Source organism: Salpingoeca rosetta, assembly GCF_000188695.1.
Source record: "Salpingoeca rosetta unplaced genomic scaffold supercont1.31, whole genome shotgun sequence".
Classification (NCBI taxonomy): Eukaryota; class Choanoflagellata; order Craspedida; family Salpingoecidae; genus Salpingoeca; species Salpingoeca rosetta.
This window is the reverse complement of record NW_004754903.1, coordinates 756930-774429: the sequence shown is the minus strand read 5'-3', so window position 1 is coordinate 774429 and position 17500 is coordinate 756930. Positions and strand designations below refer to the sequence as shown.

General features: G+C 58.2%; 3 protein-coding genes across 3 annotated transcripts in view; 2 read left to right on the top strand and 1 right to left on the bottom strand.

Moving 5' to 3' along the window:
- Positions 1–11830, bottom strand: part of PTSG_09826 (uncharacterized protein) — a gene marked incomplete at its 3' end in the record, with an annotated part of 13204 nt that extends 1374 nt beyond the window's left edge. The window contains exons 1-29 of the mRNA XM_004989126.1: positions 11355–11830; positions 10963–11011; positions 9655–10722; positions 9440–9486; positions 8781–9233; positions 8548–8638; positions 8261–8334; positions 7979–8035; positions 7717–7750; positions 7022–7424; positions 6207–6790; positions 5729–6033; positions 5387–5612; positions 5221–5287; positions 4973–5058; positions 4782–4846; positions 4376–4564; positions 4164–4224; positions 3873–3968; positions 3462–3598; positions 3111–3212; positions 2814–2938; positions 2183–2620; positions 1882–1945; positions 1634–1757; positions 1392–1491; positions 1049–1252; positions 606–832; positions 1–446 (exon numbers count right to left, since the gene is read on the bottom strand). The exon at positions 1–446 is cut by the window's left edge and continues 472 nt beyond it. Coding sequence (XP_004989183.1) covers positions 1–446; positions 606–832; positions 1049–1252; positions 1392–1491; positions 1634–1757; positions 1882–1945; positions 2183–2620; positions 2814–2938; positions 3111–3212; positions 3462–3598; positions 3873–3968; positions 4164–4224; positions 4376–4564; positions 4782–4846; positions 4973–5058; positions 5221–5287; positions 5387–5612; positions 5729–6033; positions 6207–6790; positions 7022–7424; positions 7717–7750; positions 7979–8035; positions 8261–8334; positions 8548–8638; positions 8781–9233; positions 9440–9486; positions 9655–10722; positions 10963–11011; positions 11355–11791 — 6359 coding nt within the window. The 5' untranslated portion in view covers positions 11792–11830. The remainder of the gene's footprint in view (positions 447–605; positions 833–1048; positions 1253–1391; positions 1492–1633; positions 1758–1881; positions 1946–2182; positions 2621–2813; positions 2939–3110; positions 3213–3461; positions 3599–3872; positions 3969–4163; positions 4225–4375; positions 4565–4781; positions 4847–4972; positions 5059–5220; positions 5288–5386; positions 5613–5728; positions 6034–6206; positions 6791–7021; positions 7425–7716; positions 7751–7978; positions 8036–8260; positions 8335–8547; positions 8639–8780; positions 9234–9439; positions 9487–9654; positions 10723–10962; positions 11012–11354) is intronic.
- Positions 11831–12076: 246 nt separating this feature from the next.
- Positions 12077–15215, top strand: PTSG_09825 (uncharacterized protein; the record flags this gene model as incomplete). Its single annotated transcript, XM_004989125.1, has 2 exons — positions 12077–12128; positions 12334–15215. The coding sequence occupies 2 exons, from the start codon at positions 12077–12079 to the stop codon at positions 15213–15215; spliced, it is 2934 nt and encodes a 977-aa protein (XP_004989182.1).
- A 645-nt stretch (positions 15216–15860) lies between these two features.
- The window catches only part of PTSG_09824 (NO-insensitive guanylyl cyclase III), a 4108-nt gene continuing 2468 nt past the window's right edge, over positions 15861–17500 (top strand). Inside the window, exons 1-4 of the mRNA XM_004989124.1 lie at positions 15861–16025; positions 16249–16398; positions 16800–17182; positions 17435–17500. The exon at positions 17435–17500 is cut by the window's right edge and continues 703 nt beyond it. Of these exons, the coding sequence (XP_004989181.1) occupies positions 16005–16025; positions 16249–16398; positions 16800–17182; positions 17435–17500 (620 nt within the window). The 5' untranslated portion in view covers positions 15861–16004. The remainder of the gene's footprint in view (positions 16026–16248; positions 16399–16799; positions 17183–17434) is intronic.

The following is a 17500-nucleotide window of genomic DNA, read 5'->3' as shown; positions in this document are numbered from 1 at the left end:
GTGACATCTGATGTCCACGTGGACGGGCCGGAGCACACCTGCGACCCGCCGCTCGTCATGTGCAGCGCTGATGCAGAGTACACGCCCTCGCCAGCAGCAGTGCGGGCTGCAACCTGGAATTCGTACGGATACACAGCAGTGTCCTCCAACTCAAGCACGGTGTAGGTCTCAACACGTGGTGTGTCGATGTAGACAACGTCGATGCTGGCGGGGTGGCGTGTGCAGTCGCTCCTTGGTCCCTGACGCACAGAGATGGTGTAGCCAATGAGGATGCCATCAGCCTCGAGTGGGCTGATTGGGTCCCAGCTGAGCGTGACAGTCTCGGTTGTTGTGCTGTCCACCTGCACGTTCGTTGGTGCAACGGGTGGTGTTCCCTCTGCTGTTCGAGCAATCGACGCATCGCTGTACGGACCCAGGCCATCAATGGTGGAGGCAGCCACCTTGACCTGTTGTTGTGGTTGTTGCAGTTGTGCGTGTGTGTGTGTGTGTGTACGTGAGTGTGTGTGTGCGTGTGTGTGCGTGGTGGTACAAACCCGGTCAATAAAGACAGAGAGCAAGTTGAGCAAATGATGCCAACAACAACACGGTCATACACCCACACAAACCTGGTAGTATGTGTATGCGTCGAGGTCTGTGAGGTTGTAGTTGGTGAGGTCGTTGCCCGTGACGATGGTCCAGGGTGTGCCCGCTGGCTGGCGCATGCTGTTCAGGCGCTGCACCCACAGCTTGTACGATGAGATGGTGCCGTGGCGCTCGCCAAACAGCGGCTGCTTCCACGTGATGTGCAACACGGTCGTTGCTGCCGCTCGCGCCACCACATCCTGGGGTGGACCTGAAGGGTTGAGGAGGGAAGGAAAGGCAAGAAATGGCACGTGGATGAGGACAGGGCACAAACGATCGTGTGTGAGGGACAAGGCAGCCAGGCGAAGGAATCACGCGCACTCAAAGCACGACGCACACACACACACACACACACACACACACACACACACACACACACACACACACACACACACACACACACACACACACACACACAAGCGCCAACCTGTTGGGGTGCCGGAGAGAGTGCGGGCGCGGACGGCGTCAGAGGCCGGGCCCTGACCGCGGACGGTGCGGGCAGCCACACGGAAGGCGTAGGTGGTGTACGGGTTGAGGCCAGTGAACGTGTGCTGGTTGTCCTCCGTGATGACGGGATGGCGGCCAACGCAGACGGTGTCCTGGCACGTGTCAAACACCGTCGCATCGTCGCCTGCAAAGGGTGCGTTGTTCGGAGGGGAGTGGCACGTTTGTGTGTTTGTTGGTGAGGAACGAGGAGGCGTGCAATGGCGACTCGATGCTCTCAAACGCATAGATTCCCCCCTCCCACACACACACTTCGCAATACTGACCGTCGTTGCATGGGGTGCCATTCGGGGCGACATCATAGACGCACTCGCCGCTGACGCAGCGACCGGGCAGTTTGCACTGACCCATTGGTGGATCACATGTCTGTGTTGTTTGGACAATGCATGATGCACACGAGGATGAGATTGACACGAAGGGATTCGTGACACTGGCAACATGGACAAACGCAACCCCCACATTCGCTCACAATGACGTGTCAAGTGCACGCGAGCGCTGCTGTACGCACCACGTCGAAGCATGGATCTGCGGACTCGTCGACGCGGTAGAAGACCTCGACGTCATCCACTTGCCAGCTGTTGTAGGAGCCAGTCAACCACTCGTTGTTGTACGTGCTGCTGCTCTGGTGCACACTGCGCTCAGCAATAGCACGGATACACGCAACAGCATGGATGGCGATGAGTATGAGGAAATGACAACATTTGTTGCAGCACAGATGCATTGAAGTCCAAACACAACTGCATGCATTAAACTCACGTGTAAGCATTCGTGCTGGTGTATCCGGACCGGCAGTCCGTTGACATGCGGAAATCAGAGTTGCCTGCATGTGCGTCAATGAGTGAGTGAGTGAGTGAGTGAGTGAGTGAGTGAGTGAGTGAGTGAGTGAGTGAGTGAGGCAAGGTGAGTGAGTGAGTGCGTGTGTGTGAGTGCATGTGTGTGAGTGCATGTGTGTGTGTGCAAACGGACTTGCGCACGCCAGCAACGAAGGCAAGAGCAACCGAGCCCATCAACACCAACACAAGATACATGCACAAACACAAATACGACGACAACGAACCGAACTCAGGGCAGTAGCCTGGGCGCGTGTACTGGGCGTACTCCGGATAGTTGAGGAGATCTGTGCGCTCGAATTGGCCGTTGTTGACAAAACGGAAGAGGAAGGCATCATCGGCACGGAGATACGTGGACGTGTCGGACCGCCAGCTGTTGGGAGCAAAGGCGCCAAATACGCGCGGTCCCTGCGGGCTGCCCTCTGTCGAACGGACAACGACAACCGTCTGGCCCTTGTTGTCGCAGCGCGCGTGGAAGGTGGAGCCGGAGAAGCCGTGGTCTGATGCGCGGAAGCAGAGCTTGAAGCTCGAATCGCTGTTGGGCGACACCTCTTTGGAGATGGCCAGGTTCATGTCCTTTGTCAGGATCTCAGAGCCCATGATGGCCTGTGCCGGCGCATTGGCAGAGATGACGGTGCGGTCGCCGTACACATTCTCGTCCACAACTGCGGTGATCACGTGCGGTGAACAAGACGGGGGTGGCGTTGGCCGAGGGGTTGAAGTGATGATGAGTTGAAGGGATGAGGGCATGTATCGGAGATAGCAAAGAGACAAGCATGACACAGATGCAGATGTAACCCGTGGCCAGAGCCATGAGACAGAAAATGAAGCCAAACAAGCGAGAGCGCGGCGACTCACTTCTCCAGCATTCGACAGGATCCCCTGAAGCGATGCAGAGATGCTGGCCGTCAAAGCCAAGCTTTTGTGTCTGGTACGAGGCCGTCCAATGCACGTTGTCGTACTGATACGTTTGAAGATCAAATCTAAACGGCACAGTGGCAAGGCAAACGCGCGTGTGTGTGAATTGTGTGTGCGCGCGTATGAGCGTGTGCTTGCTTGAATGCGTGTGCATGCATGCAGGCGCATCGTTACACAGCAGAAGCACAGTTCACTAACATGACCACACAACAGCAACACAAGAGCCATCACGCTCACCGGTACATGTCGTTGTCGTTGTAGTCGCCGACGAAGATCTTGTTGCTCACGACTGCAAATGTGCCGTAGATGTTGGAGAACCCTTGAGGCGAGCCGCTCAGCCTGTTCGTGGTGTGCGGGGGGAGCAGGGCGTGGAAGGAAGAGTGGCGTTCGTGAGACGACAGCAAGCACGCTAAGTCCAAGTTGAGTACGACGACACAAACACAAACACAAACACACACACACACACACACACGGAGCAGGTACACACCACACTCACACGCAGACACACACACACACACACACACACACACACACACACACACACACACGGAGCAGGTACACAGAGGAAGTGCCTCCGAATGCACTGACGAGAAAGAGCGCTGGAGTTGGCCCGTCTCCCAGTCGAGGACGCGGATGTTGTAGCTGCCGCTCTGCATGGCATACACGACACCATCGTGCAGCGACACACCGCCAACGGTCGTGCCAAAGTTGTACGCCCAGAGTTGCTGTGGCAAGGGGAGGCGGAAGAAGTATTGCAGGGCATAGGTTGACGCCATGGTAAGCATCGACGCGTGAGTGTATGGTCATGGTGGTGCACGTGTGGTTGCTTGCACGACGCACAACCGCCACAAACACGTTCGAACATACACACACAGACACACAGACACAAACAAGCAATCAATCAAACACACACACGCATTTTCACACACACACTGGCAAACACACGAACAAACACACACACACACACGCAGGCGCGCAGACACAAGCATGCATGCTCACCGTCACGAGAGGGAAGGGGCCGTAGCGGTAGACGTAGTTGTCCGTGTAGGTGTTGAGCAGGTACGTTTCATCCACGTGCACCCATATTTGCATCAGCTGCAAGCACGCAACCAAGAAGAAAAAGTGCAGGGCATTTGTGTGGAATGAGAAGTGAGAGGAGACGGTTGAGGATGCCATGTGTGATGCCACAGCGAGCACACACACACACACACACACACACACACACACACACACACACACACACACACACACACACACACACACTCACACAACTCCAGCAATGCGACTCACGTATCGGCGCTGTTGGATGCGGAAGCGGCCAACGAGCGTCGTCAGATCGTCGGCAGAGTACCTGATACCGGCAGCGGAACACAACACAACGCGATGCAATGGACAGGATGTGAGAAAATGTGCGAGAGTGCGAAAAGTCTGGTTGTGCGTGCATGACACGGAGCGTGGAAGCACACACAATGCCTCCCCCCTGTAACAGCAGCCCCACTCACCGGTAAACGACCGTGCCTGTGGACGAAGATGTGTACTCGGGGAACCACCACTCGTTGCGGCGCGGGTTGTATGCCATGCCGTAACTGCGTGTCGACCACGTGCCGCTGAACGTCGACGTGACTGGAGACACGGGCTGGGGCCGCGGCACGCTGCGACACTGCCCCATCACGCACGTGTCAAAGCCAGTGCTGCAAGCCGGCCACATGCGGCGTGTAGGTACGTTGTGAGCGCGTTGTATTATGTGTGTGTAGGTGCATGTGCGTGTGTGTGTGTGTGTGCGCGCGCGTGCGTACATGGCGTATGAGAGCTACAGTGAAGGCAGGCACCACAAACGCACAACTGCATGCTCGTTCTACGCATGTCCTGCGAGAGTGCACGATGACAACGACAAGGGTCCCGGCTCACCTGTCGTCGCCGTCGTCGCACTCGGTGCCATCGCGCTTGGCCGGAGCGGTGCACATTGGACCATACTGGACAAGGACATGCAGGAGTCATTAGTGCGCGCGAACACAATCACATGTGCATGTGTGCGTATGTGCTGGTGCTGGCGCTCGTGCGACTCTTCCGTGCGAACACACAGACACACACATACTTACGAATGGATCGTGGATGCATTCGCCAACATCGTGGCAGGTGTCGCGAGCGTGACAGCTGATTTCCTCACATGAGGAAGGAAGTGGCTCTGGGGTTCAGTACAAGGACACATACACACAGCCACGTAGTGACACTGTGAGGTGACGAATGGCATAATGCTCATGTCGACTGACGATGTAAGCACGAGAGCATCAGTCCCGACATGTGATTGGTTCAAACAATTCGCACCATCCATCATGCACCAGCGCACCTGGTGTGTAGTAGATGCTGTACTCGACGACTTCGCCCTCATCCGACGGCGGCAGGTCATACGTCACCTGGTGGGCGCGGTGGGGTGGTGGGAAGTGGGGAATGAGTGGTGTTGTCAGTGAGCGAGGCAGTGCAACTAGTACATACATACATACACACACACACACCTTGATGGCCGTCTTGCTGAGAGCGTTGGCGTCGACGTTGTCGGGCGGCGTGCGGGGAATGCCTTGACCGGTGGTGGGCGCGATGGTGTTGCTGCGCTCGCCCTCGCCAGCTGCTGTCCACGCAGACACCTGCACCACATAGGTGGAGATGGGGTCCAGGCCATCAATCTCAACGGACCGCACACTGCCACTGGACGTGGTCACGGACTGCCACGTGCCACCGAGCCTGAGGGGACGACGATGATTCGGACAAGAGAGGAATCGCCACGTGTGAGCATGGCGTAAAGAGTGCATCCAAGCGCTAAATCACACACACACACACACATACACAAAATCACTCACTTCTGGTAGTAGATGGTGTACTTGATGACGATGCCGTTTGGTTCGTACGGCGGCTGCCAGCTGACGGTGATCACCTCGCCGTTGTCAGAGAGCTCCTCGTCAGCCTGCACGTTGGATGGTGGGCCGGGCGGTGCCTCCTGTGTTCGCACAGTGATGCTCTCGGATGGCGGTGACGCACCAGCACCGTTGAACGTGGTCAGGTAGAAGGTGTACTCCGTGTAAGGCAGCAGGCCCGTGACCGTGAAGGTGTAGTAGTTGAGACTCGTCACGAACGCGGCCGGGCCGCCAGCAGAGGCAATGTACACCTGAAGTGAGTGGTGGGAGACAGCGGTGGAGGTGAACAAGTGAACACGGCCAAAGCTGAAAGCTGGTTCAGTGCCAAGCAACCACAAACGGAAACACAAGACAGCAAAACACATGCAGGCACACACACAAACAAACCACACACACACACACACACACACACACACACACACACCTCGTAGCCAAGAAGGCGGCCGTTGTGTGTCGGGTTGGCTGGTGCGTTCCATGTGAGCTTAATCTTCGAATCAGACAGTGCTGTGCCGGCGACGTCCACAGGGCCAGACGATGGTGGCGCCTCGAGTGTGGTGCCGTGAACGGCATCGCTGAGCGGACCGCCGCCAATGCTGGTGTACGCCTGCACCTGCACGGCGTATGTGCGTCCGGGGTGGAGGTCGTCGAGGGTGTAGGAGGACGTGTTGGAGTACCGCGCAGCACCCACGCACTGGCCAGCGACACATGCGTCAAACGCCGTCGTGGCGTCGCCATCGTCGCAGGGGGTGCCGTCAGGGATGGTGGTGGACACGCACACACCAAGCTGGCACACGTTGGTGGGGGTGCACGGGTTCGTTGGGCACACAATACCATCGCACGGGTCATACGCGTCCTCGGTCAGGTAGAACACCTCCATCTCATCGACGTAGATGCTGCTGGAGCCGGTTGCCCAGGAGTTGGAGTAACCTCCGGTGTCGATTCGATAGCTGTTGGGGTTTGTGCTAACGCGCTCACAGTTGGAGTAGAAACGAAGGTCGTGGCCACCGCCTGGTTGGTTGGTTGTGTGTGTGTGTGTGTGTGTGTGTGTGTGTGTGTGTGTGTGTGTGTGTGTGTGCGCGTGCGTGTGTGTGTGTGTGTGTGTGTGCGCGCGCAAACATACACATAGGATGTACCATGAGGGTCGTTGTTACGCATGACGCATGGGATACACATGCATACACAGACACACACGCGTCCACGCATGTTCACACTATCACACTATCACACATATCGCAACACTACCGCCGACTGACCTGTAGAACCTGGCGTTGTCTCTGCCGCCACGGAACAGCCTGCCCTTGACAGCAACCAAGCCACCGAACATGTTGGAGAAGTTATCGCCGCTCGACGAGTCCAGGTTGAACGTGCGCTGCAGCTCGCCATCCGTCGCGCGCAGCACATACACGAGGTTGGTCGTTGCTCGCATAGCATACACGCTGTCGCCGTGCGTGGTGACACCGCCAGCAGTCGTGCCAAGGTTGTAGGACCACACGAGCTGGTTCTGCGGCCACGTGGCCTTGTAGATGTAGTTGCTGGCAGCCAGGTAGTAGTGGGGCGAGTCGGGGGATCCCCACAGCTGGCGGATGCTCCCAACACCATTCACGGCATTGAACGCGCCAATGTAGTAGCCCTTCCACGTGTACTGCAAGTGCCAGTTGGTGCGTGTGTAGAGTGTGTGTGAGTGTGTGTGTGAGTGTGTGTGAGTGAGTGTGTGCATGTGTGTGTGTGTGTGTGCGTGTGTGTGAGTGTGTGTGTGTGTAGAGTATGTGTGTGTGAGTGAGAGAGGCAGTAAGACACGGGCACAATGCAGGTAGACAGACACACACATGTATGCCAGCAAGAGAGAAGAAAGAGAGAGTGCCTGAACAGCTGAAAGGTGAAAGATAACAACCACACCAATGCTACATGAAGACCCCATCACAAGCCTCACGTACCCGGTAGATGGTTGAACCTGACCAGTAGGGGTACCTGTGCAACCAATTTGACGCAGATCACACAACGACGGGGTGAACGGGTGCAAAAACCGAAACACACACACACACAAACACACACACACACAAACACACACACACACACGCACGCACACACACACACACACACACACACACACACACACACACACACACACACACACACACACACACACACACACGCCGGCTTGAGGGTATTCAGGGCGGTTGCTCTCAAGGCACGCACCAGTATTCTCGGTGCATGGGCGCAAAGCCGCCGGCGTAGGAGCGTGTGTTCATGGACCTGCGGAGATTGGGAAGGGAAAAGAGAAGGAAGACGAAAGGCACCAGAGATGAGAAGACACGACGAGGGCAGCGCACACGCACACCACGCACACAATGAACACAATGAACACAATAACAAACACAATTGCACAAATCACGTGTGCGCACGATGCACAACTGCACACAATGCACACCAAGTACATGTGTGCCACGCACAGCGCTGGAACGCTAGATATGAACATACAGTGAAGTGTATGCGTTGACGGTGTCCAGCAGATGTGCGCCATCGTCGGGCTTCCAGATGTTGTGTGAGATGACCTGAGGGGCGGTGTGAGTTGAAGCAGAGTGGTGTCATGTGAATGAGGCCGTTGAAGCGAAGCAGGGAGTGTGGAGGACGAGGAAATTGGGGGGGAGGGGTGACAGCGTGAAGCATTTCAATGAATAAGCACACACACGCGCGCACGCACGCACGCACGCACGCACGCACACGCACACACATAGATGCACACACACACGCACACATGACCGCACCTGATAGCAATACACGTTATCGCTGTTGGGGCTGATGCACAAGTCCTGACCCGTGAATGCCATGTTGCTGATGGTCTGAATGGTTTGGAACCTGAGAACAAGTGGAAGGATAGGCGACAGCATGTGAGTGTCACTGCATCAGCTTCATGACATTAGGGCTGATGCAAACGCACACGCACGTCCAACCATTCGCGTACAACTCCATACACGCACACACACACACACACACACACCTGAAGCCATCAAAGGTGCCATCCTCCAGGTTGTGGCGGTAGAAGTACTGGCCAGTGCCGTAGTAGATCTTGTCGTTGACAACTGCAAAGCCACCGTTGAGGCTGCCGATGCTGCCGCCAGTCAGGTCAAACGTGCGGACGAGCGAGCCGGTCTCCTTGTTGAGCACGTGCACAGTGGATCGCCCGTTCTGAATGCAGTATGCGTAGTTGCTGTCTGTTGCGATGCCTCCGACGGTGGTGGCAGGGGACGGGGTGTACGTCCACCTCACGCTGGTGCTGGGGAAGGGCCCAATCTTGCGGCAGTAATTGTACCCCCAGTTGGCGGTGTAGTAGTACAGCGAGTCAGGCTCGCCCCACAGCTGCATGATCTGACTTGAGCTGGTGCCAAAGTTGGTCTTGTACGTGCCATCCTCTGCATATCTGTAGACGCTGGAGCCACTCCAAGAAGGGTACCTGCGAGCGCGTGCGTGCGTGCGTGTGTGCGTTCGAGTGTGTGTGTGTGTGAGTGTGTGTGTGTGTGTGAGTGAGTGTGAGTGTGTGTGTGTGTGTGTGTGTGTGTGTGTGTGTGTGTGTGTGTGCGTGCGTGTGTGTGCGAAAACGACACGCAAGCGACCAAAACTCGACTCAACCCTCTCCCCGGCTGTTGCATCCGTCCTCACCAGAACTCGCCGAGTCGAGGCATATATCCTCCGCCATGGCTGCGCGTCTGCAAATCAAGGAAAGCAGCGAGCGCAAAATTAGCTCGCATTCACAAGCACAGGCGCAGCACGCAAACAGACGCACGCACACACGCACACACACAGACACACACACGCACACACACAAACACACACACACACACAAACACACACACACACACAAACAAAATACTCACGTTCATGTAAATGTGGCGGTGCACGGGCTGCTGATCGATGTGCTGGTTGACGAGGGTGCCGATGCATGCGCCGGCCTCACAGTGGTCGCTGACGGTGTGGGCGTTGCCATCATCACAGGATGTGAAGTTGGGCTTGTTGGTGTACGTGCACACGCCAAACTCGCAGCGCGGGTCCTCCTGGCAGGGTGTGGGTGGGGCGCAGGCCATGTTGGTGCAGCCGCGGTCGGCGGTGGGCACGTGGTAGATGCGATAGCCAACGATGTCGCCATTGCTGCCCGGTGTGCTGGCACTCATGGCGTCCCAGGAGAGGTTGAAGGTCGTGGCAGAGGTGTCGTCTACGCTGAGGCCCGCAGGTGCAACCGTGGGCAGGTGCGGACGCGTCTTCTCCGTGGTCATGAAGGAAGCGGTGCTGCGGTCACCGTCCAGCCCAATCGTGTACACGAGCACGACGTACTCTGTGTTCGGGGTGAGGCCCGTGATGGACGCCGTGAGCTGCTCGTCGGGCGAGTCGCCGTCCTGCCACTGCTTGGGGAAGCGGACGGTCACCACTTCGTCCGTGGTGCTGCCCGGCACGGGCGTGGCCACGAGGTCAAAGCCGATGGCGGGCGCGTTGCGGAACCAGATGCCTGCAGGCACGGTCCACTGCACGATGACCTCGTCCGCGTCTGGCGGGTAGGTCATCGGGTCCACAGGTGGGAGGGACGTGGACACGGAGCGCGGCTGGCCGGACGGAATGCTGTTTGGCGGGTCGACGGAGAGCATGGCAAAGGGGCCAAAGCCCTCGGCATTCTTGACGGCGACGCCGACATCGTAGCCAGAGAACGGGAACGAGAGCTCGTCGGCCAGGGTGTAGGAGAAGGTGCTCGATGACACCTCCACGTCCGTGGCGTCGAGGCTGGCATTGCCGTAGGCCCACGTCGGGGGCTGTGGAGCGGTGGGGCGGATGCGGATCACATACCCGGTGATGGCGCCGTTGGTCGTGCCGGGGTCGGGCGCCTCCCACGAAACGGCAAACGCGCCACCAGGTGTGGGCGTGGTCGTCGGGTTCCTCGGGGGAGCAGACGGGACCTGCGTGCAGGAGGGGGTGCGTGCATGTGTGTGTGTGTGTGTGTGTGTGTGTGCGTGTGTGTGTGTGTGTGCGTGTGTGAATGAGAGAGACGCACACACACACACGCACACACACACACACACACACACACGGAGCAAAACGCGCAGTTGACACATGAGCCACGCGCTCACAAACCACACAAACTCGCTTGACGTGTGCATCATCAAATCAAAACGATAAAGCGCAAGTGCGCATCTCACATCACGGCGCTGACGCAGGCGAGGGAGGGAGGAGGAATCTGCTGAAGCACTGCAGTCGCAGGACACGCCACACAGAGACACAGCAAAGCACACAGACAAGCAAGATCAAAGCACGCAACAAAGCATGTGAGGGATCGTAAAGGGAAGGGGGGGCCAAAACGAATGAGGCAAGCCGTTTCGAGTTGGGTGTGAGGATAGCGCTGTCTCGTGATGCGAGGGCAACTACACGACGATGACGGCAGTGTGGCAAGCCACCCAAATACGTCCACGCCAACCAAACACAGCCACAATGCAACAAAACACAGACACAGCCACAATGCAACACAACGCAACACAAAAACACAGACACACAACACTCACAGTCACAGTCACACATGCACATGCACGCATACCTCAGGGCTTTAGCTTGAAGTGGATGGGAAACGGCGAGAACCCCAAGGCTCACTGCCAGAACCAGGAGTGCAACGCATCCACGCCGCACCCTCGGTGTAGGGCGTGGCTGCAATACCAGAGACATCGGCGCTTGGCTGAGGCAGGTGTTGTTGCTGGTGTTGTTGCAGGTGGTGATATTGGTGCAAGGAGAAATGCGACGACGCAAGTGCTCTGCATCACGAATTCTCCCACAGCTAAAGTTGTGAAGGCGGCACAGGCATTGTTGTCGCGGCTGTTGTCGTTGTTGTTGCCATTGCAAGTTGAAGCTAACGCGCTTGCGCGGCCTTCTTCGCTTCTTTTCTGGCTGGCATGCATGCTTGCTGTCCTTTTGGCGCGGGCTGTTGACGCACAACCCCACGCCGCAAACACAAACCAAAACAAAGAGAAAACAGCCCATGTATTCCCCGCTTCATTCTCCTCTGCATGCCCCACAGCGGTGGGGATGTCACGACGGAAAAACAAACAAACAAACTCGCTCTGCTTCTCCTGCGTGTGTGCGTGTGGGAGTGCTCTGCGGGGACATCGCCGATGGAAGCGCAGTTGCGAAACATCGCCGTGTACTCAGCAACGTGTCACTGCTGTGTTTTGTGTGGCTTTTGTGTGCATGCGCATCGTCATATCCTCTGCTGCTGCAGCGAATGCTTGCAAGCAAGGAGAATCATGGCTCGAAAATTGGCGAAAAATGACCACAAACAATCCGCATCGCGCCCTCTCTGTGGCGAAGCTGTGGCGAAGTCAGCTCCTACTTCCCTTCAATCACTGGGGCAGCTGAGTCAGCAGAATCAAGCAACAATTTGTGCTGTATGTTTTCGTTTCCAGCCGCAATCAACTCCTTTATGTGCTGTCGTGCTCCATTTTTCTGACACACTCCACAACACAACACAACCCACCTCCACCACTGCCTTGCCACAAAGACCACCCCGCCACATCGACGACGAGCGATGTTAAAGTTGACGACAGTGGCCTGGGCGGCCCTGGTGTTGTCCATGTGCCTGATTGTGCTGATGAGTGTGCAGCAAGGAGGCGAAGGCAAAGGCCGAGGCGGGAGCTCTGTTTGGGGTGGCCTGTTGGAGCTGCTTGACAACGTGCAAGACTTTGTGTGGGCCGTGCTGACCGACGCACGGACGCCGTCCGCGGTCCTGTTCATCCTTGTCCATGTCACGTATGAGGCGGTCATCTGGCTGATGCCATCCGGGCTGTCCACAGAAACAGACGACCTGAACCCACCAGGGACACCGTCGCAGCCACCAAGGCGAGCGCCACGGCCACTGTCCGCGGCATCAGCGCGCAGGCATCGAGGTGCGGACAGCACCAATGGATTTGGGGCCTCCTCTGGTGGCACCACAAGGCCCATCCCCTCCTTGTCCGATGACAGCGACGATGACGACGACATGGGTGTGGCTGCTGGCATCATGAACGCCGGTCACAACAACAATGGCGAGTTTGGTGGCGGCTTTGGTGAAGAGGAGGCGGATTCGCCGGACAACATGAACGCGAGCACGTTCAGCAGCACCACTGTTGTGAACAGCAGCGTCACGTCCTTCCTGGCGTCGTCTTTTTCGTTCCTGGCCTCCCCGCTGTCCTCGCGTCGCGGATCAACGCAGCCGTCCTTCTTCACGCCGGCCTCGTCGCCTGTCCTGGACAGGTTCACCCCGCTCATGAGCGAGGACGAGTACATTGCCACCCGATCAAAGCACACGCGCCAGGCGCTGTTTGAGCTCCGCCAGCAGTGGAGCACGCTCGACGAGCACACGCGCCGCCGCATCGTGCACCGGCGTCAGGTGGAGTCCTTCGCAGAGGGCGGTGCCATGGACTTGGGGGAGCTGGAGGAGGACGAGCGCGGGCAGCTGCGAACCGACATCCACGCTGCAACCCTCCTCAGCCCGCAGCTCGTGCACCGCGTTGCAGAGTCGCGCATCGTGGAGCTGTTTCGGTTCAAGGTTGTGCGCTTCCTGCTGGCGGTCATGGCCGTGGTCGCCCTGCAGTTCTTCTTCTCCAACGCGTCGTCCTTCATGGCCACCGACGGTGACGGCGTCCCAAACACCCACGCCCACGCCAGCGCCCTGCCACACTTCCTCCTCGTTGGCTCCGGCAACGTTGTGTGGGAGCTTGTGCGGGCGCTGGTGCTGCTGCAGCTGGCCCTGACCCTTGCTCTCAGGTTCCGGGGCCCCACCCTGTGGCTCGCAGACAAGACGGGCGCCCTCGACCTGCTCAACAGCGTGCTCAGCGTTGTTCTCGCCGGAGACGCGCGGCCGCTCCTGGCGCTACTGCTCAACCCCGTGCTTGCAGGCACCCTGCTCGCCATCACCTGCGCCCACTACTGCCCGGGAACAGCCACATCCTGGATTGCTGGCCTCCCAGACATGCTGCACCTGCCCCCACAGGTCACACACGTCCTCGCGCATTTTATGGCGCTGCCATCGCTCTTGCTGGGCAACGCGCCCCTCCTGCCGGTCACCCTGGTGCTGGCCGCGGGCCTGTTTCTCGGTCATCGTGTCGGGGTGCATCTCGCGTCATCGCGCGCACTCCGCGCCACCGCCCACGCCCACGCCGTCACGCCCCGCCTCTCCCTCGCCTCTGTTGCGCTGTGGACGTTTGCAGCGCACGTGCTCGCCACCGTGCTTCTGCTCTCCTTCCCCACCCCCACGCGCGATACGGACGACGAAGGCACGCGTGCGGTTGCTCCGCTCTTTGCGTCGCGCGCCGACACCGCACACGGGCCCTACCCGTGGCTGCGCCCTGTCACCAGCGACACCAGCAGTGGTGGCAGCGGTGCTGTGCCAGCGTTTGACGTGTTTGATGTGTACTCTGCGCAGTTTGTGGCCATCTCCGACGCCGCGTGTGTGCTGTTGAAGGAGCACGGGGACGGGTACCGTGTGGGTGACGGCGTGCTGGCCGTGGCTGGCCTGGCCACCGCGCTGTACGGGCACACGCTGGCGCACGCGGCGGTCCTGCTGTCGCTTGTGGTCGGCTTCAACTTCCTGGTCGCCCCGGCCTGCTACGTGTTGGCCCACGCGCTGGTGCTGTCCTGGCCGTCGCTGTTCTACGTTGCGGCCTTCACCCTCCCCCTGGCTGGCAGCGCGTACCTGGCCCTGGTCACCATGCGTTCCCTGATGGACCGCCTGCCGGGGTTTCTTGCCCTCGTGCCCGCCGCCATCGTGTCCCGCGTCACCCACCCCTTCTACCCGCACGCGCTCTCCGTGTTCTTCCTCACCGCCGTCACCCACGTCAACTTCTCCCTGTTTGGCGGCGTGCACGCGCTGCCGGCACTGCTGTGGACGGGCGCAGACCTGGACGAGCTCGGCGATACGTGCGAGGCCGCGCTTGCGCGCTACCCTGACTGCACCGGCCCGCTGCGTGACCGATGCACACGTGCGCACGCCAACCAGCTGGTGGCCGACCTGTGCGACGAGCAGGCCGCAGGCGCACTGTCCGTCGATAACGTGCAGACCCTCAACGTCTTCCTCATCGCCACGCTCTTTGCCATGCTGTGCAGCAACGCCCCCTACACGCAGGCTGTCGGCATTGCGGCTGTGACGGCGATGGCTGGGCTGGCCATGGCGGGCCCGCTGTTCCTGCCGCTCTGGGTCGTGGAGGCAACGGCACTGCGCGTCACCGTGTCGTGGCTGCTGGTCATCTTTGCCACCGCCTTCCAGCTCAAGGTTGCCGTTCCCTTGACCCGAGGCCTCCACCTCGATGCCACGCACGCCTCTGCCGCCCAACCGGGCCTGCTTCGCTTCCTGTTTTCCTTTGCGCAAAGCTTTGCTGTGGGCGCCGCCATTGCAGCTTCTGTCCAATACATGTCCCCTTTTGAGGAGTAGTCATGTGTCTGCGTGCGTGTGTGCGTGTGTGTGCATGCGTGTGTGTGTGTGTGTGTGTGTGTGTGTGTGTGCATGCGTGTGCGTGCATGTGTGTGTGCTTGTGTCTGTGTGTCTCTGTCCGTGTGTGTGTGTCTGTGTCTGTGTGCCTGTGTCTGTGTCTGTGTCTGTGTCTGTGTCTGTGCTTCTTTTCGTGTGTCGTTACAAATGACGTGACATGATGCGACCACTTCATGTCATGTGGTTGCGTGGCTCGTTACTGTAGCTTGTGGGCTGCCTTCCCTCCGCCCTTCGCCTCCACCTCATTGCAACCTCTTGCGGTTTCCCATCTCCGGCGGTCTGCGTGTACCTTCTCCTGTCTTCGGTGCTCCTCTCGACGCCACCACGTGGCCACGCAACCTACACACCTTGTTGCACACATAAACCGTCCCATCCCCCTTCCGTCCGCTCCTACATCATGCGCCTCATGTTCGTTTGGTGGTTGTTTTGTTCTTCCCCTCGCATCATTGCGTCATATCTGCGTGTTCTGACGCAATGACATTTCTGCACGGTGACGTCATCGCATTTAAACAATGAGTGGCTGCTCTTGCGAGTGATACGAACTGACACCAACGCAACCATCCTGCTACTGCCTTGTTGCATTCCCCACTTGAACCAGCGTCCCTCATCACTCACGTCTCGCGTGATCTAGCCCTGCTCACACCATATTTCTCATTCGCCCTGCGCCCTGCGACACCTCTACAGCATTCGCCAAGTCGCCTTCTTTCTTCTGCCCTTCTTCAGTGAAGCACGATGTACGGACTCCTGCACAAGGTACAATCAATCGAACCTTGTAAAGTCAAGCTTGATCCTGCCTCCCTCGGTCCTGGCTGCATGAACGTCTGCACGCGCGATTCTGGTGGCAATCGGAAGTTGGCGCGTGCGATTGCGATCGCAAGCGCGATTGCTGTGTTGTGGTAAACCAGCAAGCCAACCAACACAGCAATGTCAGGCTCACACGCTATGCGGACCCCTTGTCACACATGTCACCCTTTAGGCCCTGACAGCATGGATCTCGTCCTTGCCTGATGGCGAAGACCTGCTGACCCAAGTGATGGCGGAGGTGGACTTTGATGGCCGCCCTGATGACTTCTTCAGGTTTTACTCCAACGATCAGACAGGCTCATTCCTTACAGCTGTCGCAAAGGTGTGCTTGATGTGATGTTGTGTTGCGTGCGTGTGTGTGTGTGTGTGTGTGTGACGTGATGTGATGTGATGTGATGTGATGCGTGATGTGATGTGTGTGCAAAATGTGATCTGTGTTTGTGCGTATGATATGCGAGATGGGATATGGGTGTGTGTATGTGTGTGTGTGTGTGTGTAATGATCGGCTGAAGCAACAGCTGCAAGCGGAACATGGCGTGTGTCGTTTGCGCGCCAATTTGTGCGTGAGCGCGCAAGGCACTTGATCCCTGTCATTCCCATGTGTGACAGCATGCACAATTCGCTGTTTCCGCCTGTTCACTTCACTCGCCCTCATTGATCCCCACCTTACCAAGCCCCATCTTGCCTTGTCTGCGCCCTCTCCTCGCAATCGCACAATGACAGGTGACTGGCCGCAGTCAAGAGGACTGCAAGTTTGAGGCCGGCCGCTTCTTCTTGGCAGGCATCCTGGAGACCGGGTATGGCTCGTCCCTGCGCACGCTCGGCAGCGACTTCTTCACGCTCCTGGGGAACCTGGACAGCCTGCACGAGTCGTTCACGCCGTCCTTCCCCAAGATGCGCGCACCCTCCATCCGCCCGGTCCGCAACGATGACGGCTCCATGACCGTGCACTACTACAGCTCCAATGCCGGCCTGAGCATGTTCATGATGGGTGCGCTGGAAGCAGCTGCCCTTCGCCTCTTTGACCTGGACATTGACATCCACCACCGCATCAAGAAGGGCCAAGGAAGCAACCACGACGTCTTCCACGTCTACATGGACCCACGGTACGTGCGCATCAGTGTGTGTGTATGTATCTGTGTGTATGTGTCTGTGTGTGTACGTGAGTGTGCGTGTGTGAACTTGATTGTGTGCGGGCTTGTCCTTCATGTTGCCAACGCACTCCACATGTCTCCCAGCCCACCCCTAAGCTTCCCTGCAAACACCCACGCACAACACACACACACACACACACACACACACACACACACACACACACACACAACACACACACAACACACACACACACTTACATGCAGGGGCTTTGGCGAATCGACGGAGGTCGACGAGACGATCAAGGAAGCGTGCACGATTGACCTGGGCAA